Source organism: Rhopalosiphum maidis, chromosome 4, assembly GCF_003676215.2.
Source record: "Rhopalosiphum maidis isolate BTI-1 chromosome 4, ASM367621v3, whole genome shotgun sequence".
In the NCBI taxonomy this organism is placed as follows: domain Eukaryota; kingdom Metazoa; phylum Arthropoda; class Insecta; order Hemiptera; family Aphididae; genus Rhopalosiphum; species Rhopalosiphum maidis.
The window spans coordinates 43,796,551-43,824,334 of record NC_040880.1 but is presented as its reverse complement, the minus strand read 5'-3'; the positions used below and the strand labels follow the sequence as shown (position 1 = coordinate 43,824,334).

Below are 27,784 nucleotides of genomic sequence, written 5' to 3'. Positions count from 1 at the left end.
AATAAAAACTGTATTAACACAAGGCAAAAAATATGCCAATAATAAATTTAAACGTTCAATTAGTAATATAGTATTTATATAATTTATTAAAATAGTTTATATATTTTATTTTAATTTAGGTTCTGTCACAAAATTATTCAGCAGTAACACATTAAAAGTATAAAAACAAAATTAAAAATGTTAATATTTATTTTTATTTATTAGGCGATTTGAAATTTGAAAATTTCAATTTAAAACATTTTAAACACCAAATTTATTTCTTAAATTGTCTTTATTCTATTTATCTTAAAAAAAAATATATTCATACCTAAAATTGGAAACCGAACTATATAAAAATGAAATAAAAATGAGAAATTTCAATTCATTTAGTCTTCATACAGTGGTGTATTATCGCCCATAGAAGATTCAATCATTGATCTAGGGCTATTAATGGTATGAGGAGTTGACCGACCAGACCGTGGGGTCCACCTTGAACCAGGTGATGCATATCTCAAGTCTGGATCATTTTCATCATTGCGTCCTGAACGAGATGATGATGCATATACTCCAGGAGAGTCTTGCCCCGGGTCCATTGTAAAAGGATCATATGGTGTACCAGAATTAGATGATGGACCTCGCGGTGACTTTGATGAATTATGTGAAGATGCTGTATAACTACTTTTGTAGTTCTTTGATGGTGCTGGTGAATGATATCCGTATGATGAGGCACTTGGGGTAGGTGATGGAGCGTCACTGCGTGGTGTACTTGATTCTCTTTCTCTGTTCATATTATATCGATGATTGTTGTACCTAAAATAATAAAATTTATTACATAATGATTATTATGAAGAGGATACTAGTGTTATCTTAGTATAAAATTATAAATATACAACATAGCACATTAGCATTCAATAAAACCAATTTTGTATTGTTACTTTTTTAGCTTTAATATTAGAGCCAATTTACCTATTATAAAACTTAAAGGTAAATAAAACTTAATATTATCTACTATATAACTTAATATTTTTAAGTGTGTTGTACTTATGTAAAATATTGAAACTTTAAAATGCTTGTAAATCACTTTAAAATCTGTTGATTTATTTTTAGTTTATCAGTAACGGGTTTCAATAATTTTTTTTTATGGAAACATTTTTTTATAATTACTTTTTAAGTATTTGGTATACATTTCTTACATACTTATTTATTTTACAGATTAAAAATATAAAATTTTAAAACAGTATTTTAGAAAAACAATATAAGTGTTCAGAATTTTATGAAATCATATTCGAAAATTAAAGTATTTGGATACATATTAAGCTTAAATTCTGAGTAATGTAACAGTTAGTAATTATTATTTAAAAAAATAATCTTATTGGCTGCATAGTACTTAAAAAATGTATTAGTAGGTCAATGGTAAGTTTACATCAAAGTAATTTTAACTAGCTTGGCTTAAAGCTGTTTAATGAATGATATCGAAGTATATTTTATAATACTATTTCAAAAATATCTGAACACTAATATATCCTAAGAACTATATAAACCAGTATCAATAAAAAAATTAACAAATTATTTTATTTAAAATTATGTAAAGTAAGTAATAGATAGTTTTTGATTAATACAGTAAAGTTTTACGATTTATTATTTGTTACTTAGTATTATGTTAATATCTTACCTGCTACGAGGTGTGTGTCGTCCTCCTCCATCTGACATGGGTGTAGAATATCCTCCATCACCTCGTTGTTTAGCTTTAGCCCATTCTTCAGCCATTCGACGCCAATCACTTGGATCTGCTGATTGTACAGGTGGTCTAGAGGAAGATGGTTTTGGACTGCTTTGAACAACTGGTGTGAGAGAGCTAGGGTGCAAAAATACACCATCATGAACTGGTGCTTGAGCAGCACCATAACGAGGAGTAGCATAATTGCCCATGTAAGGAGTTTGACCCGATGGCGTGTACGGCTAAAATAAAAACAAAATTTAAAAGGTATTTTATACTGTTATAATTGTGTGACAATTGATTTACAGTGTTATATGCAGATGGTTGCATGTTGTTGTATGATGCATGTGGTGATTGTGAATATTGGGGTGTAGCATTTGAGTGGCTACTATGACTCCGATTCATTGGTGAAGGTTCTAAAAATTTAAAAATAAATAAAAAAAAATTATTTTAATATTACAATACACATACCTGTATGAGGAGAAGGTCCATAATTTTGTCCTGCAGATCGAGACGCTACTGGTGTTACATGTGGTGTAGCATCTCGGAAATGTTCTTTGTACCATCTGAATAAAGATCCAATAGAATCGAAATTTTGGCTACGGAAACGATAACCTTCTGGTGTAACAGTTATATATTCATGTTTTGATCTACGAGTAGGTAAACATGATAGAAGAAATTTGCCTGCATATTTCTGAAAAAAAAAATTGTCAAAAATACATAAGTAACTTTTTACTTTATTATAAAGTAAAAGTGTCAAGTTAAAGTATATTACAATGTACTCATATATTTTGCATATATAAATATTAGTATAAGGAGGCTGCACCACCATTCCAAGTTAATGCTTTATAATTTTGATTTCTAAAATAAATTTATTAAAATACCTGAGAGACAGATACAATGTAATGGATTTTTGAAGGATTATTAGTTTTTTCTTCTCGAAGAATTTGCTCAGCTTTTTCAATATTGCCTCCATCTGTATCACGATAATACCTAAATCGTAATAATTCTCTAGCATTGCTTGCCATGGGAGTAATATGACGAGCAATAATTTCATCTAGGTCTTCAAATTCTTCAGTACCAATCCAAAGAGAACGCCCTAACGAAAAAGCATTGACTTTGCCCTTTTCTGTTATGTCAATGTGTTGGTAAACATTATCAGCTACTTTCCAGGTAACAGTCAAATGGTCAGCTCCTTTACTAGATGGTCTAATAATAGCATCTCCTTGGTCAGAGTTATTTAATAATTTAACAGCTTCTGCAAATGATACATTGTGGAAACATGGATGAACAATTACACGTTTAATATATGTTTGAGCATTTTTTATTTTATTTTTGTCCAATTCTGTTTTTCGTTGTCTGCTTTCAGTTTCATGATCATAATAAGGATCTTTTTGGGGTCGCCATTGGTGTTCTTGATCTTTTAAATCTGAGCTTTTAGAAGTGGCTTCAAATGAAAATCTATCTGGTTCAATTTTGATAATCCTACAATGTATTGCCTGGTTAAAACGAACACGATCTTCAGGGTTGGCTACATGAGTATTTGATAAATTTTTCATTGCAATAAAGCCACTTATACCATTATCTAATCTTATACGAATTCCTGAAGCTTGACCTGGGCAGCCACCAGCATCAAAATGGTTCCATACCTAAACATTTTTAAAGTAAAAATTAATAAATTCTAATAATTAAGAATAATTTTGAATGTAAAAAACATACATCTGATAATTCAAGGAAGTCGTTCTTAAAACAAAATGGACATTGCCATAAACCAGTTTCATCATTTCTCACTGGATTTGCCTTGTCCAGTTGATCATTTTGTGGTTTCCTACGCGCAATTCCAGTGACAGTAGATAAAACCATTTTTCCAACAAAAAATGTTTCTTGGGTTTCTTTAGTTAATAGTTCAAAAACTTGTGCAGGATTTGGAGGTTTATATGCTACTCTAATATCTTTATAACGGTGGTTTAATTCTTGGCGTATATCATAAAGTGTAATACTTTTATTACCAAAACCCTTAAAAATATTTACAATTTAAAAAAATTAAATATTCATAAAAAAATAAACTTAATATATAAATAACCACTTACTTGTCTTTCTAATTCTTCAGCAAATGCATCCAAATCTAAATCTTTAAGTCTTTCTGGAGCATCTAAAATTTCTTCTAGAGCTCCTGCTGGATTTGCTTCTTCATCATCATATTCCAGAGCATCAACAGCCATTTTTCTGGCCCATTCATATGTCTCTGGATGTACTCTAGATCCATCTAAGACTTCTACATATGCTTCAGTACTGTCACCCAAAGAATTGGTATCAATTCTAATAAATCCAGCACAATTTATGAATATTTTAGGGCCCATATGACATGCAGTAACTAATTGGGTTCGATTTTCCAATCGTTGATTTGTCTGTTTCATTAGTTTAATTAATGCAGTGGCTTTACGAGGTCCCAAACCACAGACAAATTGTAATAAATTTGGTGCATAAACTCGTTGAACAACATCGTTTATATCAACACCCACTTCATTAGTACGATTAATAAATTCTTGGTATAAACCTTCGAGTAATTCTTCTTGACTCAAAACTTCCTGAAAGTAAAAATATTAAAATAACAGATTTTATACATAAATTATAAATATAGGTAATTGTATATTAAGTAAGGTTTTTTTTAAAATAAATTTCAAAAACATACCACTTTTAAATTTCATCAAATTTAAAAGTAAAAATATTATCAGTGTTTTCTAATTTTAATATTTTTTTACTTATGAAATGAATTTAAAATGCTTTAAAATTTAAACAAAAAAATAAATTAAAGAAGTTGTTTTGCTGTGTGATTTAAAATAGTGGCAAGGCATGATTTTATAGCAAGGGAGCTTATAATTGAGCATAATTTTTTTTTTTTTACTAACATTTATAGAAAATAAAATCAAAAATTTAAATTGCCTATAAATAACTTTAAATTAGTCTAAATATTATGACAATTTTATTGTGTATTGAAAATGATTGTTTAAGTAGTAGTAGGAGTTTTAAAAGTTTCTATGAGTAATATATTTTGAATTAAAAATAAAAATTGTTATTTTACATGTGATTATGTATCAAGAACACATTTTTTAAAGACTTCATGACTTTAACAAATTTAGTAATAATTTGAATTTCAAATTTATAAGAATAAATTGTGACTTTAGTTTTGATATTATAAATAATGGTAAGAGCAATTTATGAGGAACCAAGTAAACATTTTCAAACTAACATTTAATAAATTGTTATTATGTATGTTGAAACAACTTTAAATTGTGTCACAAAATATCAAACTTTGAAACTTGCATTTGCCAAGTCTAATTAGATGTTATTAGTTTTAAAATTTTAAATTAATGACCCATTGACTTTATTAAAGCTATGTAAATTATCAGTGTTTTCTTGTTGGGTTTTTATACTATTTTAATTTCTAAGCATAAAGTTAAAAGAATCTTTATTCTTTACTTCTCTAAACATTAATATTTTAATCTTTTAGGTTTCTAAAAAATAAAATATACTAAAAAACCAACTAAGAACACATATATGACAAATGTTCTTACCATTAAGATATAGGTATATAAAATATTACAATTAGAATATTAAAGCAAATAACACATAATATGTTCCATTGAATGCAAATTTGTTATGCTGTATATATGTAAGATAGAGGGCACAAATGCAAGTAAGTGTCCTCTTAAAGGTTGATAATATATCAATTCACTATATAATTAATTTAATATTCAAGCTAAGAACACAAAATTGGAATTACCGAAGTCTGAAAGTAAATTTTAGTGTTATGTGCTAATAAAAAGGACTTAAGTATATTTTCTTAATCACCTATTTATTCAAAATTAAATATCTAAAAGTTATTTAAAATATAAAAACAATTTCAATTATTATCAAGTTAAAAAAAAAAAAAAATTAGAAAAATAAATAAATACTTGATGTTGATGATAGCGAAGACATAATATTTCATCATCTGTTGTACACAATTGAGAAAATTCAACTAAAGGATCTTGCATTCTACGTCCTAAAGATATGGATTCACGTAAAAGTTGTGGATAATCTCTAAATTCATTCTAATAAAATAAAATATTTATTATAATTATTTTAAAAATACTAAAAAAAATGTACATACTTCTCCTTTAATAGAATTGGCATAAATTCTAGCTAGATGATTATCCAAAATTTCAACTTGTATTTGAGGAAATTGTTCATCAACAACTAGTTGGTCAACAACTGCTTTAATATCTCTAACTAGCCATAATGCATCCCTAGACTCTGCTCCAATTACTATGACATGGGGTTTTTTAAAAATTATGAAATTTCTTATATGATTGAAATCTCCATCTCTTTTTGCTTTTACATCATCATTGAATGGTCTTTTCATAATATATGGTAAACGTAAATGATCAACAACTTCACCATCAGTTGACAAAATACATGCAAATGATGCTTGTTCATGATCAGGCGAATATGCTAATCCCATAACTCTAATGCCTTTACTTGTATCCCAATCATCATCATCTTCATCTACTTCTGGTTTATAAGGACCTACCTATAAAATTAAATATAAATTAAGTAATAATTATTAATAATAAATAATAATTAAAGTTACTTACAGCTAGCCAATTTGATAATTTTTGTTTGCAAGATTTTAATACATGCTCTTTAGCTTCAGCTAGTAGAGAACGTCTGAGTTCTTTTACCATTTCAGGCATTAATAATTTTCTAAAAGCTAAGTCAACACATTCACGCCTCACATCATTCCATTGTTGTACATTTGAACTAAATTCATCCTACAGAATAATAGGTATATTTATTATTTTAAAGTTTTATCTAGTATTAATAGTTATATATATATATATATATATATTATATAACTTACTCTAATATAAAGCTGTTTGACTTCTTCTATATAGGGAAGGGAACCTAGACCATCTACTTCTTCATCAAATGAAATAGTAAGTAATTTATCATCTTCAGCCATTTGTAACTTTAAAAAGTCATCTCTTACTAAATCTCTTACTGGTTTACGCCGAATGTACTTCATTCTACACCAAAATATAAGTAGTTAAGTATTATTCTTAATTTTATAAATACTAAATAGTATAACTATTTTTTTTTTTTTTTTTTTTTTATTAGTGTTAGAAAAATAGAAGCAATTGCTACAATCTGTATTCAATGTAATAAAATTGGATAATGTTATATACAAGGCATAGTCAAATGTAGAAAGAGGCATTCAATGACACTACTTCAAATAAAATATTTTACTTTTGAATGGCTAAGATAATTTTTTAGGATATAAATAATCAAAATATGAAAATTACTAACGAATAACAATTATGATTTTCATCGATTTCTTTGATACCCCGTTTGGTTGGTACAATATTAATTTTAGCACGATCAAAGAAAGTCTCTCTCAGACATTTCCTTATGAGTGGCTCACGAGATAATTGACATGCCACCATATATTTGCCAGCCTTTAAAACTTCTTCAGGGGTTTTTAATAATCTATAAATAGTTGAATATAATTAAAATACATATGATATTATTAATAATACATGTAATTGGATTCATATTTGTTGATACTTACTCATTGCAGTATTCACCTGCAAGCTTATATGGATCTACAGATTCTTGATCTACTTCATGCCTTTGGTAGTTGTCACGAACATTTGCAGCAAAATGTTCAGGTTTTAAGCCAAAACGTTTAGCAAACCCAGCTAGAAACATGAATGCTTATCTGTAAAATTTATATATTTAAAAAAATATTTTATATTGACATACCAAGTCCTGATTTTAGGCACATAGTATAAGGCCCCGAACTACTTGCAGGTTTAACAGTTTCAACGTTTGAATCCTCATCATCTAAATTACCAGTATCTCCATCATCGTCGGGGACTTCTTCACCAGCTTCTATTGCAAGTTTTCTTCTTTCTTCTCTTAGTTCTCTAGCTTTTCTTTTCATTTCTCTCGATTTTTTTCTAGCACTTTCTTGCATAGCAGGGACATCATTGGCATAATATAACATAAAATGACCTTGAATATCTTTTAGTTCTTCATTTGTTTGCACTGCACGTAGTTTATCAATATCTTCATCTTTAATAATGCGAACATGATCAGGCATAGGAGCATCTGTATCCTTCATTAACATTTCCATTTGATAATTTCGCATTTTTTCCAATAATTCAATCAGCATAGTTTTGCGAGATTTTAATTGACACCACTAAAAAAAAAAAAATTTATTAGTATATAGGTAATACCATTATGCTATACAGATTTAATACAAACTTACCTTAGCATCAAAATGGTAAACTTTCCACAAAGCATTGATATCAAGTTCAGGTTCAACATATTCTTTCCTGTAATATGCTAAAAATGGAACTTCAAAGTTTTGATTACGCATAAAATCTAATGCTTTCTTAATTTTTCCAATCGTTTGAGGTCCTTTTTTGGATTGAAGTCGAGGATCAACACCACCTTTGTGTTCCTAAAAATATGTAAATCAAACATATTCAATTAAATAATTTTTAATTAGATATAAAAATATATTTAATAAGTTGCGGAATATTTATTGTCCTTTAGACAATTAAAATGTATGATATTGCAAGTTCTAAGCTCCTTAAACATAATTTTTTATTAAACTAAGTATTAATATACAACTATACTTGAGTAGTAATAGTTGGTTTGCAAAATGCTTGTTTGTATATCCAGTCTGCTTCATCATCTAATTCATCAGAACCTTCGGGAACTGGTGTAACTGGAACTTCACGTAGTTGCATTCTTTCTGGTATATCATTATTACGAATCTATATGAATAAATAATATTTTAAGTTCATTTAATATGATATTATAGTAGTTGTAATATACTTGATTGTCTAAGTCCGTAAAATGACCTCTTTTCAACTCAATTGGTTCATATATTTCAAAAATTGATTTTCTAGTAGCTTTTCTACGTTTTTGAGGTTTTGGTCTTTGTCTTCTCTCACCATCTTCCTCGTCTTCTAAATAGTCGTCATCAGATACATCATCTTCATACTCGTCATCATATTTTTCAAATTCGTCATAGTCAAAATCAACACCGAAAATGTCTTGTGCTTCTTGAAGAGCAGCATCATGATATATATGTTTACGTTTTTTCTTTTTCTCTTTAATTGGCCGTCCCTCATCATCTACAATAAATCCATCATCATCTTCATCAGAATATCCTTCTCCTTCTTCATCGCCTTCTACATCATAATTATCAACCCTTTCAGCTCTTGAAGAAACACGATCAGTTGTTCTTTCTTCTTCCTAAATTGTATATACAATTATAATCAATTTTTATTATGTATTTATCTATTATATTACTTACATTGTCAGACATATCAAATAAAGTGTTAGCAATAGCTTCTCTATCTTCCGTAGCATTTTCACCAGTACCTTCATCATCACTTTCTTCATCTTCTAAACGTCTTAATCTTTTGAATCGTTTCTAAAAATTAATTATTTATAATATAATAATTTACTAAAATAAACAATCAATAATACATACTCTTCGTTCCACTTTAACGCCAAGATTTTCTTCAATAAGATCATAATCATCTTCTTCCAATCGATCATCAAAGTCATCATCTGATTTTTTTCTCTTTTTTGAACCATCTGATTCATCGCCAGAACCATCACTTTCTTCGATTGGATTATCGTCAATTAAGTCTTTCAGTTCTTCACGAATTTTGTCTTCATCGTCTACATATACAGTTAATACATATTATATAAATGATATATTTAAAATATAATATTTTAGTCTTAAAATATTTTGTTTCTCAGATAAAATTCAAGACATATCATTCTCAATGTCTCAACAAACTCTATAAGAATTTGGAAACAGAGAACGTTTCAGATTTGCGCAGTGATTTGTCATCATTGAAAAGTAATATAGTTATTTAAAATAATTTTTAGTATTATAATTACAAATAAAAATATTACTACAATATTGATTAATTAATCATAATTTTAGTTTAAAAGTAGTATATATACCATGTGTTCACTAATTTAGGGAACACTGAATTTCTCGGCTAGATTATAATGGAATAAATCAAATTTTTTTATGAGCTATATAAGTACATATTTTGAGATAAATTTAAAATTGTTAACTCTCAGTACGCGCATGTGTAATACTACAACTTGCATTTTTTAAATGGCAACCGGTGTTTTCGATACCCAAATTCGGATAAAATGAATTTTCTTAAGTCATTTTGACCTATTAACCATGGTTCTAAAACCAAAATTGACTTAATAAGATCCATTTCAATTTTAATAAATAATACATTATTATGATTCATTAAAATGCATAAAACCATTTTATAATCATATTAATTTTATTTTGTTTATAACACGTCTATACTGTATATATACTATATATAAAAAGTACGTAAAAATAATTCGGACGAGATATTCAGTGTTTACTAAATTGGCGAACACACCATATATACTGAACGTTATAAATTATAATGACCTACGAGAAATAAATAGAATCTAATTACTTAAAATTATTGTATACTAAATAATAAAAAAATAGTAAGTAATCTAAACTTGACATTTTTTTTCTTTATCAATTATTTGCCGTGTTAAAATTCTTGAATATCTAATAATATTCCACAGGTTGTTCTCATATGCATTTTAAGTCCAAATTTTTACAAAATTTGTCAAAATTACTAACATTTTATAGAAAAAAATCTTAAAAACATCCAAATACAATTTTTTTTTTAAATATTTGAGTTCAAATTTGGACAAAATTAGATATTTTAATGATGAACAACAATGTTTATTCAAAAATGTTATATGAGAGGACTTAAAGCTTTTACAAAGGTTTATTATGAAATTTACTTTACGCAATAACATTTTATAAATATTATGTAGATTAATTTAAAAGATATTATCTATTTTTACTATGGACCTATTTACTTTTTTAACAGAGGTGTTAATAACTAATATGATATGGAATAAATATATATTATTATAATAATTAAATACTATTAATCATATTATAAATACAATATTTTTCGAAAAATATTTAACCAACTTACAGCAATACTAATAGTAAAATAATTTATATTTTTAGCTATTTAAAAAAATATATACATCATGAAATATCCTAAGTGATAAAAGGTCAGCTCAGATTCAATCAATAATATATCAAAGAACTCAAATTTTGCATATTCTATATTTGATGTACAACAGAGTGGTATCTACTTGTTTACTGTTTATTATTATTTATTAAGAGGACGTCACATCCGCGCACGTGTTGTTCCATCTTAAAAACGTATAGCGTAGCTTTAATTTGTTTAGCTTAAATATTAGAGTGAAATGTCCTATTATTAAACTCTAAGGTGAGAACATTATATGTGTTCTTTTGTATGTTTTTTACAATATTTTAATTATTAAGTGAATTATGAACATTTTTAAATATAAATACTTTACAAATCAAAACTTGATTAAAAAAATTAAGTACTGTAAAAAGCAGATGATATTCTCACCTTTAAGTTTGATAAGAGATAATTTTACTCCAGTATTTCAGCTAAACACACACAATTAATAATACTGAATAAAAATTTGTCATATTATATTTGTAAGATGAAGACAAAACACGCGGGTGTGACTTCCTCTTAATAATGAACCTAATCTATTATTACAAAAATATGGGTAAAATTATTACAGAAATAAAGCATACCTTCATCATCGTCATCATCACTTTCCATTGCTTTAATTTTCTTTGCTTTTTTCTTGTCAATTTCGTCCAACTCGTCATCCTTTAAACATTGAAAGAATGTTAAACATTTGTATTGTATTAATATGATCAGAGATCATAAACGATAAAATATAAAACATTTAGTTTAAAAATATGTATGAGATTGAATCTATACAAATTAAAATTATTTAAATGATGATGAATACTTACTTCACTCTCCTCCGCTTCAGAATCTAGAAACTGGGACATTATTCTGTAAAAGTAAATTTTTTGTTAATTTAAATATAAGTTCTAATAATTTAAATTTTAAAAATAATTAAGTCCTATAAAAATATTGATAATTTGATAAACTTTATAACAATTCTTATAATAATTTATATAAACGTGAGTTTTTTAATTCATTTGACTGAATGCATAAGATTTTTCAAATAGAATGGGATGGTAACATTTAAGATGGAAATGCATATTTTTCAAATATTATAAGAAAAGAGTTACCTTGAAGGATGATAAACTTTTATCTTATAAAATGAAATAATGATTACACGGAAATGTTATTTAAAAATTACAATTCATAACCTACATAATATAAGGTTCAATTGCCTAAAAACTCAATACCTATCTAAAGTTATATAGGTTTCTTTACTTAATAAATAAAATTCATAAAACTGAAATGTTTCAAAGTTCAAAGTGGAGTATCTAATACGTTTAAGGCAGAAAATATGATTTGCAGCAAAAGGAAGAAACTTCAAAACTCGATTAATAAATAGTAAACTATTTATATTTATAATCGAATATATTATCGTAATTGTATCCGTCGAGGAATCACCATGGTTATTATTACACGATCCTATCACAGATCTATGAATGGTTTGGAGATATATTCGAGATCGAGGTAGGAAAAGAATATCATATTTCTGTTGCTATGAGCCCGGCATTATCGGTTTGTCGGTAGCCGAATCAACATAGAAAACCATGACTGATTTTGCGAGCCACGTACTCGAAACGCAACCGATTGGATCACGTTTTTAGGGAATAGGCACTAGACAGAATTACCAAAAAATTCTAAGACAAAATACAAATCGGGTTTTCGAGAATACCCGGTTCGGCGGATCGACACGTACGGAATGCGGCGTGGTCGGCTGCCGTGCTCCTGGCGTTCTCGGTCGGTCGAACGGCGGTCGTGTACACCACGGTGGACAGCGGTCAGAGATTAAAAAAAAAAGTAGAATATATGGAATAGCAAATGTAGGTAGAAACTAGAAACAAAAATGTAGAAAATCGTTCGTCACTTGATGTTGCTATTGTTGCTGTTGTTATTCCCGACGGGCAACAACAAACGCCGCGAAAAGAACGGCAGTAGACGAATTCTTAATAAATATTATTAATAATGAATAGTAACATTGTTGTATGGCAGTTCGGGTACGGCCATTTTGCCCGGTTATCATTCTCGAGTGATACGTTACAGAAGACGACGGCGACAATGACAGACAGTGTGACCGCCGGCACGTTTACACCATAACGATTGGTGTGCGATTATTACCATACCATGACGTCAATACTGACGATCGTTCGGATTATGGAACGGACTACGGAGACGTAAATACTATTAATGCGTAATCGTATACATCATAGTATTATACGGATCATACGGTCAATGACCAATGTTGATGGACGTGATGGTCATCTCAATCGTAACATTCTGCGGGGGCGTGGAGCATCATAAAAGTTTAACAATCGAAATTCTATGATATTAGTATATTACATGAAAAAGTTTTAAAAAAAATTTTAGCTGTAAAATACCTAAAGAATATTATACCTACTTAAGGGGCAAGGGCTAAGATTATATACATTAAAATATTTATAATTATATATGTACAGTTTGAACACAAGTGTCAAGTGCTGTTAAGGAGTGACGAGGTAGGATTTAATAACCGTCTCCGTTCAATGATTTATCATTGAATATTAAATTTTACCTGCACATCCATTATAGTGGTCTCCAGGGCCTGATTTAATAAAATTAGGGCTAAGTGCACAATTATTTTTGGGCCCTCGAGTTAAAATATGTTCTAGAAAAATTCTACATAAAGAGGGGGGAAATGTTAATAATAAATAAAAATATTTATATGTTAAAAGTGTTAAATATCAAAATACCTATCTCAAAACTCATAAAATATTTGTACATTATTTCATGTACTATAAATACAATTTAGCTTCTCAATTTAGTTACTTGGTCTAGTAAATTAAAGACTATAAAAAGACAATACTAATTAAATAACATAACAAAATTATACTATATTAAAATATTAAAAATACTTAAGGACTTTATTATAAAAATTTAAATTTAAATTAATTAATTTCAGTTTTCCATAAAATTATAAAAATGGAAAATAACTTATTAATTTAACAATTTATTCTATATAATTAAAATTAAATAAAACACGACCAGTTTCTATTTACAATTTATCATTAAAGAGTTTAAATTAGTTACTAGGTATCAAATATTTCTGACGTTCAAACAATTTTCTATTATTATTATTTTAATATTTTGTGATGGTAACTTATTAGCACTGGGGTATGCAATGACAAAAATAATCAAAATTCAACTGACAATTTAATGATAAGAATATACTCAAGTCTGAATATTGACAGTTGGTATTACATTTTATAAAATATAATTTTGTGGAATTAATTTAAAAAAAATAATTTTCTACAACTTACAAAGCCCGGGGCCCCCCAGAAATTGGGGGCTAAATGCAAGTGCTCCATCTGCATTTGCATAAATCAGGGCCTGGTGGTCTCTCAATGGTTATTAGGTAGGTACCTTAGTCCTTATAGATCATATACTAGTATGTATATGATATTTATATTATGATCTAACTATCTAAGGTACACTTGATACCTACTATCACTAAATTGAATATAGTCGAAATTCTAATTATATTATGTATTCAGTTCAATTTAGGAAATGCTGCTATATATTTGTGCAAACAGAGGCGTATTTAGGGGAGGAGGCAATCGGCCCGGGCGTCAAATTGTAAGCCTTTTAAAAGGGCGTCGCGCTTAATGTTAAATTTTTTTAAAGTTAATGTTCAAGTTTTTTAGAGAGAAAAAAGGGCGCCAAAATCGTAAATACGCCTCTGTGGGCAAAGTTCTTGGTTTTTTTTTTAATCTGTATAGACCATTGAATTAATAAGTCAATGGTGTAGACTAATAAACATATAAAGAAAAATAATATTTTAACACTAACTAAGTTGGCGTACCGTACGAATACTTTAATGGTAATTTGTTACGTGGATTTAAAAAAATAAATATTGGGTTTTTATAATTTTTTTTGAATTAAATAAGAATCTTAAAAATATGGTGATAAGTTTATAATATTTAATTCCTTTTTTAATATTATAATTCCGTTGACAAAATTCTATGCATATGGAAAATGTGTAATAAATAACTATTGGATTTTATGTACTAATTCATCAGATAATAGTTGTTAGACTATAATAATATTTATAATTTGCATGCTAAGTAAAAATTACTTAAAATGTAGACTCAAATCTTCATTTAAAATAGTAAACTACCTATTGGAGAGAAATCTATCACAACGACCGCCAAAATATAGGTAAAACAGAAGTTACCTATAATCAATATTATTATATTTGTGTCAGAAACGGATGTTTTAAAAACGATATACTATATGAATCAAAATAAAAAATATTATAAGTACTTATTATTTAATCGTATAACCGTAGCGGAACACGCGGGAATGGTGTGCATTGGGATAACGGTGCACACCTTGATACTTTTTAAACCAGTGGTTACCTTTTTTCCAAGGTTAAAAATTTATAATTGACGACGCCGTGGAAACCGCTTGCGCAATACTTCCATGATACCAGTGGTTACCTAGATTACTTGATAATAACCATAGTCCATGGAACACTAGTATTCTATGTAATAACTAAAAATAATCAGCTGATTGAGTTTATAAATTGTTCAAAATATCATAACGTTACTATTATTATAATCTTTCCGTCAATTTAAGAAAACGCGAAAACGCATTCTTTGATCTAATAATATTGAAGATTTTAGTATTTTACTAACACTGTAACTTGTAAGTACACATAATTTAGTTTTATTGTTTTGCATAACCAATAATACTATTGTATAGAAAATTTTCTGTACATCAAAATAAATATATATTTATGAAGTTGTGCGTGTTATAGTTTTGATAATAAATAGTTTTAGGTATAACAAAAAGCATAATGGGGTAATGCTGTGCATTTGTTTTGGAAAAATTATATGCACTACAATTTATAAGCATAAAGATTTTAAATTTTCCTTTTAGGTCTAGTTGTTCATATAACCTATTTACTGTTAATTTTATTTTATAGTCAATTAAGTATATTGTATTGATTATGAATGTGATAAAATATGGACTTTATTTGATGGTTTAATAATTAAAACGTATTTTTATTACATAATTCGTACTTACTTATAATTTGTATATTTCTTAACACTATACAAATACATTTAAATTAAATCATTAATTAAAAAATTAGAAATTACTAAATACGTTCAATTCCCCCATCTATTATTCAGTAGTAAGAATGGTGTGCATAAATACCTCCAAATAAAAATGATAATGCGTACGTATAATTATCCCGTACTTTGAGTAATGAATACCTACTAATGATGCGCGTTTAAATTGTTTTCTTTTTGGTGTTTTTTAAAAAACAAAATTATAGTTAAGTTCTGAGAATTTAAAAAAACTTAAACTAAGATGCAGTAAAGGAAATGGAACCTATTTCAAATCAATGTGACATACTTGAGGCTCATAGCATCATATGTCATTCCTCCGTGTTCCTCTATATATTTTATCTCAATGATTGTATGTTATGATGTTAGTGATGATTATTTATCTTATAATTGGAAATTTTTAACAATGCATTTAAACTGTATTAATTTTTCTTTAAAATGTGTATCTTATAAATATTAAATCTAAATAAAAAGTAAAAGTTAATAATAAAATAATTTTATGTTATGATTTATATTAAGATTTGGTCGCTCCTTAAAAGTTACAACCTGGAAAAATTGCTCCTTTTAATTTTCGGTTGATGCTCTATATGATTATAGTAATTATAATTATTGATTATTGAGTAAAAAGTATGTCAAATATTATTTGTATGCTGATTTTTTAAGAACATTTAACGGAAAAGTATATGTAAAAACATACTTATAATGTATATCTATATAAAATTGTGAGTTTATTTTTATTTTTTAAGACTAAGTTAAAACGTAAAAAAAATAGTTTATGAAATGCGGTTAAATATGAGGCATTGAGACTATTACAACACCTTTTTTTAGTATCTATAAAATTTATATACGTTGTATATAGTGATAGTACGTGACCTAAGTACTTAAGCTATTTTGGATAAAGTTTGAGTATCTGAATATGTGAACTACTAATATTTTAAAAAGTACCTAAATATATACACTTTATTAGTTATTATTTATTAGATATTGATATTCAGTTATAAAAAATCTGTCTCTTGTGTACAAAAACAATGTCAAAGAAAAATGTTTATTGTTTAATTTACTAAGTCTTTAAGTTTATTTATGTAGACTTTAATATTGTGATGGTTCACTATTTGTTTTATTAAATATATTTATTTAAATAATAAGTTCATACTTATTGAAATTGCACCGTAGATTTTTCTCTGTATATTTTTTTTATCATTATTGTGTAAATTTGTTGGGTTTAATGCATGTTTGTTTAATATACTATACACATATAGCCTATTTAAGATACTAAAATTGTTTTCTTGATATTTAAGCCTTGTTAATTAATAAGTTTATCGGGTAAATGTATGTTTAGAATGAATAATACTGTCTCAAAAAATATGCGTGTTAACATCGCCGACGCATTAAATTAATTTTTCAAATTAAATTTTTTTTTTAAATAAAATAATAATTATACTTTAATTATAAATAACCAAATTGTATAAAAAAAATTATAGGGCATTTTTAGCTATTTAAAAAAAAAAAAAAGTTATAGATATTAATATTTTTAATATTGCGGTTAGGTTGGTATCTACTTTAGGTACTATAAAAACAAATATAACAAATACTAATAACAATAACTATGTTAACATCGACAATTGAACGTAAATACAAGTAAAATTAATAATACAAACTTCGAAATGCTTTTTCTTTGTAAAATGGGGAGAGTAGAAATAAAAAAAATTTAAAACACTTAACAGCGATAAAACTACTTTATGAGTTAAACAAACATTGTTCGCCTATGCTATTTCTAGTGATAAGAACATCGTAAAATCTAACTTTTTCTCAGAGTTTGGTGCATGAAAGAAAAAATATCAGAAAAACGCGTAGATAAGTGTGTTTTGTAATACTTATATACAAATGTACGTTATGGTTTCTAAATGTTGTTTGTACTAACATTTTGTTTTAATTTATTTTCCCCAATAGAATCACACTACAAAACAAAAAACATTCATAAAAAAGTAATAGCTTGTTGTCGTGCGAATGTAATAATAATATATACATATATATAACTTAAGGTGTAAAATAAACAATATTCTTCTGAAATAAAATAAAATACATATTTCTAGTATATTTTACAGTTTTTATCATCAATTTAGAATACTTATAAATAAATTAAAATTAAGCAATAGATAGAAAAAACTATATTTTATAAAATTGTATCCAAGTTATAATCTTAATTATGTTATACGTTAATTATTAATATAATTTTTTAGTAGACAATATTATACTAACAATATTTTATTTAAATAATTGAAGTTTGAATAATTCTTTAGTAACCAATTATGAGAGAGCTAGCAGTTAATCAATATAAAAAATTCCATTAAAAAATTGTTCACTCATCACTAAAAAATGTTTTCCGTTATATTGACATAGAAGCTAATATCAGCTAACATCTCATGGTTTCTTAAAAAGGATTAATCAAGAGTTTTGTTGTCAACACACTGTTGTACTTAAATAGAGTAGGCATGCAGTCACTAAAATTGTAAAATAAATAATAAAGTGTGGTCATATTTATATTATTAATTGTATATTTGTATAAATAAAATCATTGATTGTAAATAAATGATTAAATAATAATATTTAATAATATGGATTATTTTGTTGATTTATTAATTATGCTTAAATAACTTGATAAAAAATAAATTAAGAAGGAGATAAATAGATAATCTACACACGTTGAGTTGGTTGAATAAGATGTAGTATAAATGTAAATTAAATAATAGTATCAAGTTAGAAAGTAATTATTGTGACAGTCGACAGACAATGTGTGAAGTTTGTTTTTCAATGAATGTAAGTATTATGAAGTTTTCAGAAGTTATGAAGATTACATTTAATGTGTGTTTATAGAACTAAGGAACAATTAAATTTTTTTTTATATTTGAGTTACGTTTTGTATCTGGTCCATCGGTTTATATTGTTTTGTAATTTATTAGTTACTTCATATTAAATTTATTAATATCACATTGTCTAACGACTAACATTGACTCATTCACTAATTCATTCATCATATTATAAGTAAAAATATCATAACATGAAGTTATTTTATTTTATTTTATTTTCATAACATATATTAAATTGTATTATCAAAAGTATCTATCAATTCTATTAATAGCATCTATAAGACAATATTATATATTATACATTTTAAGGTAAAATAATAATAATTACCTATAAGAAAATATTATAGAAGTATGGATTAGGTTAATTGTTTATAGATATTTTATTTCAGTATTATATTTTTGCGTTAATTATGTATTTTTTTCGTATCTAGTAAAGAGCTCATTTTTAGTAGGAAATTTCATTTGAATTATTGCCAATATTATCTTATTATGAAGTTACTTTAATAAGGTTTTTTAAATTCTAGAGATTTTAATTTAAAATAATTGTACCTATAAGTATATTTATTTTTTACGATTTGATAAATAAAATTATAACTTGTAAAATGCATTTTTAATTTATTTATATAAACATAAAATACTATTTAATCACTTCTGTAAGACAGGTATTATTTGACCCTTAAAAATTAACTGTAAGTTTAAATTATTAACATCATAACATTATTAACTTTGGCATAAAATAAAAATATATTATAATTTCAACATTTCATAGTTTAGGAATATAAAATAACAATATATAACTTTGTTTAGGTATACTTAAAATACATTTTTTAATGTTTCGTGTATTTTTTAAAGTTATGTCATAAAGTTTTAAAAATGTTAATGACTCTTTACAGTTAATATTATAATTTATAGGCCCGTTCTTGATAATTAAACATGGTTAACGCCATAAAATCTTTTCTATCCTTCGCTACATTGCAATTTTATTTTTACAATAGTAAAGATGGAATAGTAATAGGTTTTTAAGAACTGCTTTCATTAAAACCAAGACTTGTTACTGGTATTGAAACAATAATCTTAATGCTATTAAGACATTAAAAATGTCGACTGTCTATCAAAACCCGAATATAACCGGAAATATTCTCAAGTCTTTGTAATTTTATAAATTAATGTATATTAAAAATAAAATACGGTAAAAATAAACAGAATAAGAAAATCCCACTGGGGAGATAGAAAATTGCCTTCGCTATCATTTTCATGCGCACGTCTATAATTATAACACTTACTACAATAATCAGATTCATTTGATTAGGTAGTTTTTTTTTTAAATGGCTAATATTTATATATTTTATACATATTAAAAGTAATTATATATAGTATATGACTTATTAAATAGCTTTATTCCTTATGAAAAGTTTGATAATTTCATGTTAAATCTTAAATTTCAGTTTATTTATTTAGACCAGATAGATGTCGCTCTTCGAATAACATGAAAATACGCGGGTGGCATCCCAAAGTCGGCAGTCTGTCGCCACCGTCCTAACTAAAAAGCCGGAAAACGTTCTCTGTACTGCTTGTAATAATAACGGTATGTGTAAATATTATTTTTGTATAATGTAAACTTCATACTATTTAAGTTTTTGTTGAGTTGTCTATTTCAAATGAATAAGGTAAGTAAATTAATTTAATTAACTTTTATTGTCAATAGGAATAGGTTTAATGTACAGTTCAATTATTTACCGGCGTTTTATATAGGCAATTATAATGTGTTTTAGTATATCAGTAAGTTAAAATTTATTTTAACGTTAATTAAACGTTTACCATATTTATGTAAAATAAATAAATAACACAATTATTTATTAATTTGATAAAATCTATTTTATACATTTTTAAGAACTTTTAGAAGTGTTAAAATTATTAAGCTATGTATAGTTTATGTAATTTATTATCAAAAGTAAATTATGTACCTACTACCTACATATTTTATAATATTTATATAGTCGTCAATTTTAAAACCGCTTTTATTTTTTTTTTTTAACTTAAAATAAAAAAAATAAAAATATTTAATATTAAAATTTTATCTGAAATTATATTTTTTTTTTTACAATAACACGTGTATGCATTTCACGATAATCTATTATAATTTAACGGGGTTAATGGATAGGCGTAGCCTAATAAATTGCTCTGGATGCTCTTCAAATGTATGAAAAAATTCAAATGCTATGTATATTATCTATGCAGTCCAACATATTATAAAATACTTTTTTAAATAATAAAAGAAATTTTAAATTATTAAAATTAATAAGATAGCATATTTTTTAAGTTATAATCAATTATAGATACATAAAAAATGTACAGCAGTACATTTTTCAAATTCAGTGGTATACATACATTATTTTATTCACTAAAATGCTATTATAAATATTATTAACAGATTTATTTTACGAATAAATAATATTATTGTTAATATTTCATTAATCATCCCTAAATATGACTTTCTGTTATCAATTATCGTGATATATTTTTGTAGCAAATGATATATAAATAGAAAATAGAAAATGTTCGTATATTATATGGTATAATATGTGAAGAGTTATTGGAATTTATTCTACTACATTATACTAATTAAAATTGGTTTATAATTATATATGTGTAATTTAATCATAATTCAGATTTTTATTGGTGTTTCAACTATTTTTTAAAACTTATTATTTTATATTGTACCTATATATATTTAAATGTTTGTTGAATTACATTAAAATTTAGATGTATAGTTATTATTTGAATTCATAAGCAAGATATAACTTAAATAATATAATATTTTTATTGTTATATTTTTGTATTTAATCATAATTTATATAATTTAATATTATTAGGTATGAAAAATGTATCCTATTGAATTCCTATACTAGACGTATTATTTATTCGTTGAATTTAGTTGAACGAATATGAACTTTAAGCCTATAGACTTAACCTAATTTTTAATTATATTAAATAATGTGACACATTTTCATAAAATTTAATTTTGAATTTATATGTTTTAACTTTGAATATTTTTCATAATGGGTTTGTCTAATTTTAAATAAAAATATTTTACTAAATTATTAGATTAAAACGATATATTTATATTTAAAAGTTAGGATCATTAGATTAAATATATAGGTTATTTAAGTATAATAAATAATGTTCAACTATTAATTTGTCATTATTTTTCTAAAAAAATTTAAAAAATGTATAACTGATTATTTAACAAATCCAGGCAAACTACTTATCCATATCTACTTATTCACATGTAAAGACGTATGTTATATTATAGATTCGTGTTATGTAATGTCTAGACATAAATTAATAATTGTTTTTAAAATAAACTTTATCTGATAGTATTATGTTTATAATATTTATATTTTTATATAGGTAGATTAAATTTTCTGACTCCAATTTACATATACAATTTTTATGTTTTTCTTTTATTATTAAACGTGATTGAATTGAAAATAGAATACATACCAACTAAAAACAAACTATTTGAAAATGGGAAGATTTTACCCCACTTTAAGAAAATATTTAAAATAATTTTTCCCAGTATTTTTTCAAAAGTATTTAAAAAAACGTATTTCAGTACTTTTACATAAGTGCTTTACAAGATTATCAGGTTATGGCGATGACGAGTAAAACATCTTGTGATGGGCGTGGTTTCTGTCAGCTATTCGGTTATAAGTGAAATACCTAGTTTTTATTTTAAGATATTGATGAAAATAATATAGTGTTAATTATATATTTTGTTATTCCAAAATATGTATAACTTCAGTATATATATTTATATATCGATTAAAGTAATATTTATGTTTTTATTGAAATCTAGAATAAAATCATTGGCTTATAGACTATGGTACAAATATAATATTCTGATCATATATGTTGATATGTTTTAAATGAAGTATAATATTTGATTTTTTTTCCCTGAAAACTCAACTATTTAGGTGGTAAATATATTGTAACTTATTTGTATAGCATACATATAATCGATCAAAAATTAAATGTACAAGTTGCTTTAGATATGTATAAGTTACAAAGTTCACAACATTTTTCAAATACAGTGGTATAGCGGATATAGGTTCAAATACTCATAATATATTGAGTTCCAATTACAGTCGACATTATATTATAATGATTGATCGTTTAAAAATTTCAATAAGCAGCCCATTTTAAAAACACTAATTCAAGTTCTGTAAAATGTTATTCCTGTGAAAATCAATCCATAAGGAAATCGATTAAATCAAGCATTTAACCATAACCTTCTCCGCATGTTGCTGATAGAACATTTAATCCAGTTTTTACTCAATGTGGTTAACAGTAAAAAAATATTTAGTACTTTTGAGTTTAAAGGTAAATTTTTACAAAATGTGTCTAAATTATGAAAATGTTTAAATTATTATGTCGTTAAATTTCATAAAATTTTTAATTTTAATTGCTAAATAGATCGAAAATATTTAATACAACTATCTTCATATTCAATTGATTTTATATCATTCTATATGTATAGAAAATACCGGTACCTAAATATTATAAATGCAAAATTGTTTTTATATAAATTTATGTTCTACGATAAATTACTGTTTAAGAAAACATGATTCTAAGCGAAGGTAGTGGGTGTTTTTTATTTCTAAAGACTAACCTAGTTCACACTTTATTTTATATTATATTAATATTATTATTAATAGTTTCTTAATTTGGTAGATTCAATCAACTAATATTTGCTTAAAAAAACATTTCTTACAACTTTGGAATTGGTACCGGCTTACCGTAAAATGGTATTGAGTAGGTTCGTAGTTTAAATAGCTTAAATTTAGTTTAAATGTATTGAAAATTTCATCGTGTATAGAAAATAGGTAATACAATTTTCAAGTTTTTATTATAAAAATGATCTGAATAATGTATGCTTTTCAAATAACCAAAATCGTTGGAGTAAACATCAACAAATGCTTATAAAAATTGTGTATATTTATTTTTAAAATGTTTAAATTATTTTTAGAACAATTTATGAGAACAATTACGAATTGTATGAATGTTTAAAAATAATAATGTAATCTAAATTAACTGAAAAATAAGAACAAAAATAAGAGAATATTCCAATTATTGTAGGTACCCATTATATGAATAGCTCAAAAATATCATGTTTGAAATATGTCAATATAAATAAACAATAATATTTTATATTAATAATAGTATTCTTTTTTACAATTATTCCTTTTTAAATTAAAAAAAAAAAAAACAAATTCATTTGTACTAGAAACTGACGTAGTGAGATATTCCCGTTTATCGCTATTTTTTTAAAAAAAGTATTTCCAAAATTATTAAGAAAAGTTCTACCATTTTTCTATTTTTGACCCCCCTCCAAAAATATCAATACAATTTAATTATCTACGAAAAAAATAGAACGCACCCCTAATGTTGAAGGTTGAACTGATTGAAGTTAATTATCTGGTATAAAACGTTTGACATAGATTAAATACGTATCGTTGTAGAACCGAAATCCATTCCTTCTCCAATTAACATTTAAATTAAATATAACATTTAAAAATAGAATAAATATGCTCTTTGATTGAAATTAAATCATGATTTTTCTTTTTGTTTTATTAAACATAATATACAAAAAATAAATACATAAGGATTAAATGTCTAAGAGTTATTTTATGTCTGAGACATTTAAAATTTAAGTGGTTTTAAAAGTTCTATTTAGTTATTTTCTGTTTACGTCACTTTTATATATTCGATTTTAATGAAAATTGGCCTTCATAATTTATTACCGATAAATAATTTTCGAATTGTTTAAGTTGTAAATACTATGGTTATCTTTAAGTGTAATTTTTAATGTCTATAAAGTGTTATATTAATATTTAAAAATGTTTAAAATAAGAGGAAATTTTAAATTTATTATCATGCTTCTAATTATTTAGTAGAGAGATTACTTATAGTGATAATATCCTACTGCTTAATTTTTGTTAATAATTAATACATCTGATACTCTAATAACGATCTTTTAAATAATCCTAACTCTTAAGATAGGTACTATGTATTTTAAGTGATTCTAAAACTCTGTTGTATGCTAAGTTCTAAAATACAAAACAATAATGTGTAATACGTAACAAGTAATTTAAAGTTTAAACATTTTTTTAAAATTTTAAATAGGTACAAATCAAGAAAAAAAATCGTTGTTCTTAAATACTCAAAAGGCTCAATGATTTTAATAATTTGAACTATCAAAACTATTTACAGAAGTTATAGAGGGGAATGTGTTGTTCACTTGTCCTTTTTTAAAATATATGCATCTAAAAGTTTCGGTTGAGTGTAAGTACGACTTAGTTTTGGTTAAATTTAAATTTTGTTAGTAAAGCTTAACTTTGTGTCTGAGAATTATGTAAGTAATCTCATGTAATGTTTATTTACATTTCCTTGATCTTAATTATAAAAAAACATAAACTATATTATTTTTTTGGGTTAACGTTTATTAACAATTGACGTAAATCCCAATAATATAGTCAACGGAGTTAGCGTTAAATAAGCAATAAATATTGTTGTTTAGGTCCTTTTTGTCGCACTAGAATTTATAGCTAAAATATATTTTATTACATTTCGGGTGCCCCAATTCCTTAAGTAATAGCCAATACGCTATAAATTGTAGAGTCTAACTTGTCAAAGATTTAAACGCTTTTCAAATATAATAGGTAATAATTGTTCTCAATACCCAGTTAATGAATTTATGTATTTTTCATATCCTATTAGTGATTTAGTTTTTATTGTATATTGATAACAGATAATTTATTTAAAATAGTTGAAAAATAAAGTAACTAAAAACAGTATAAATAGTACAGTAAAGGTGAATAATAATATATTATAAATGTGTTAGATTAAAAATACATAAGTTTTATCGAAAATGATTGTATATATTATATACTATACGAGATGAAATTTAAAATCTCATGAAAATCCGTGTTTGGTTTCACTGTATACTATTATATATAGTATTTTTACGCAAGTATTTCACAGTGGATTTACAGGGACTCAAAGTTGTTTACTTTCCTTGTATAAAACTTGATCATCGGTGAGATATATTATTGACTTAAAGACGATTGACGACGTAATAGAGGCCTAAGTGTGATGATGATTTTAAGATTAATGCAGCGTCTGATTTTTTCTTGACTAATCGTATAGTACCATATAATATAATAAATATCACGAAGACCATGAATCTTTTTCTGTACAAATTATTGCGATTTCACTGATCTGATTATTGTAGCGATTTACCGAAGTGTGATAATGCGTCTTTTATCCGTTTGTTTATAAGGCCAGACTTAGGGAGGTAATTCGAGCGCTAGTTTCATAAATATATATATATTGCATACCCATCGCATACCGTTCGACCGAGCTGACCAAAAACAAGACTGATGAGTGGGATTGGTCGGGGGACTAGTGAGGGATGAGGAATGGTGAACTGGAAGGCACGTATGAAAGGAAACGGATCACACGCGTTAAATTGCCCACGCCAACTGCATGGGACGTGTGCTTCCACGTCGTAAATAACAATATTATGTATCGCGGCCGAAAATTATACTAGTTGGTGTACTATATTATTATAATATAAATGAATTGCTGCATCCCTTTCCCAGTACCTCTCTTCCCACTGAGGATAATGATAGTATAGCACTAAGTCTATCTAAACATGGTGGTGCATATTACATACGACCTAATATAACATTACCACTTATATTGTATTATAATGTCAAGTATCTGCGTGACGATTGGATTTGTATTCTATAAGACCGTTTGGCGTGCTTAGAAATCATCATGATTATATATATTTTAGTGATAATATAAGAGTCGGGTAGAATTTTTTTAGTTTATTTAATTTCTGCCGGCAACTTTCAAGGAAATGAAAATATTAAAAAAAAAAAATTTTAATATACCTATCGATATTTTTGAGTAACCACCCGTGATGTTGAGAAAACGGCAGTTTTAGATACAGTATGAAGGATAATTTTTTAAGAAATTCAAGTTATCGATGTTGACTGTTCAAAGTTTTTATGGTATCTATAAAATAGACACACTTCCTTATGCAATCAATTATCTGGAGTGATATTATAGTAGGAGTTATGGTAGATATATTTATATTTATTACACTAAATATTAAAATTATAACTTTCATCAATAGCATGGGACGTCTAATTCAAATATTTTTATAGTTGTTGCTAATTAGGTATAAAGGTTATTAAGTACTTGTGAAAACTTGAGAATCCTGGTGATAAATATTATACTGCATATAATGTAATAATGTATATATAGTAGGTAATAATTTATTATATTCTGTTAAAATGTATTTATTTTCTTATAAATTTGCATATTGATATAATGATTTTTTTTATTGGCATAAAGTATATGCAAATGCTATAGGTTTTTGATTCCAGCATAACATTTTAAAATATTTACTCATTAATTATTTTTATACCACGTAAAATTGGAATAATTTCTCATTCAAAACTCATGATACCAAAATCTTCCTCAACTGTTTTTAAACAAACAATAATTTTTCATATGTTTAAATTGTATTCTAATCGAAATTTAAAAAAAATATTTTTATACTATTAATAAAGATAATCAATACCTTTTTTAAATTTTATTGGTAATATGAGAAAAATGTATGGTCGAAATTACTAATTGTAGACTTTTATATTAACAATCCAAATTTACCATTTGTTACTTCAACCATATACATAACATACGCTTTGATGTACAAGAAAACCTAACATATAACATCATATATTATAATTATACGTTAATTACTAAATTTTAGCATACCTATTATGGTTAGTTGTTTTTGATAAACAATATGATTTTTTTTAAAGGTAACCATATATTTCCCCAAAAAACTTAAGCTTGTTTGTAAATATT

The 27,784-nt window shown here is 25.7% G+C and overlaps 2 protein-coding genes across 5 annotated transcripts in view; one reads left to right on the top strand and one right to left on the bottom strand.

The window, feature by feature from the left end:
* Window positions 1–252: 252 nt before the first annotated feature.
* On the bottom strand, window positions 253–12,876 carry LOC113555710 (transcription elongation factor SPT6). 4 transcript variants are annotated; one of them, XM_026960227.1, is made up of 22 exons: window positions 12,498–12,876; window positions 11,655–11,697; window positions 11,427–11,505; window positions 9,249–9,442; window positions 9,069–9,188; window positions 8,585–9,007; window positions 8,383–8,523; window positions 8,010–8,204; window positions 7,502–7,940; window positions 7,308–7,437; window positions 7,046–7,225; window positions 6,600–6,765; window positions 6,334–6,510; window positions 5,850–6,269; window positions 5,653–5,790; window positions 3,787–4,284; window positions 3,416–3,712; window positions 2,581–3,345; window positions 2,168–2,390; window positions 2,003–2,112; window positions 1,652–1,938; window positions 366–789 (listed from the first exon to the last, which is right to left on the bottom strand). In XM_026960227.1, exons 2-22 carry the CDS (start codon window positions 11,691–11,693, stop codon window positions 366–368), a joined length of 5,445 nt encoding a protein of 1,814 aa, XP_026816028.1. In that variant the 5' UTR covers window positions 11,694–11,697; window positions 12,498–12,876. The 4 variants fall into 4 exon arrangements, with proteins under 4 accessions (XP_026816029.1, XP_026816028.1, XP_026816027.1 ...); XM_026960226.1 differs by having other exon boundaries at window positions 12,542–12,876; XM_026960225.1 differs by having other exon boundaries at window positions 12,566–12,876.
* Window positions 12,877–20,377: 7,501 nt separating this feature from the next.
* Window positions 20,378–27,784, top strand: part of LOC113558654 (glutamate receptor ionotropic, NMDA 2B) — a 266,124-nt gene continuing 258,717 nt past the window's right edge. The window contains exon 1 of the mRNA XM_026964146.1: window positions 20,378–20,508. The gene's annotated coding sequence lies outside the window, so the exon portion shown is untranslated. The remainder of the gene's footprint in view (window positions 20,509–27,784) is intronic.

Coding starts and splice junctions, on each gene's coding strand:
- LOC113555710 (XM_026960227.1), bottom strand. CDS start 11,693: ATGTCCCAGTTTCTAGATTCTGAAGCGGAGGAGAGTGAA. Junction 7,438..7,501: donor GTGCCTAAAATCAGGACTTG/GTATGTCAATAT, acceptor TCATGTTTCTAG/CTGGGTTTGCTAAACGTTTT. Junction 7,226..7,307: donor GCAGGTGAATACTGCAATGA/GTAAGTATCAAC, acceptor AACTATTTATAG/ATTATTAAAAACCCCTGAAG.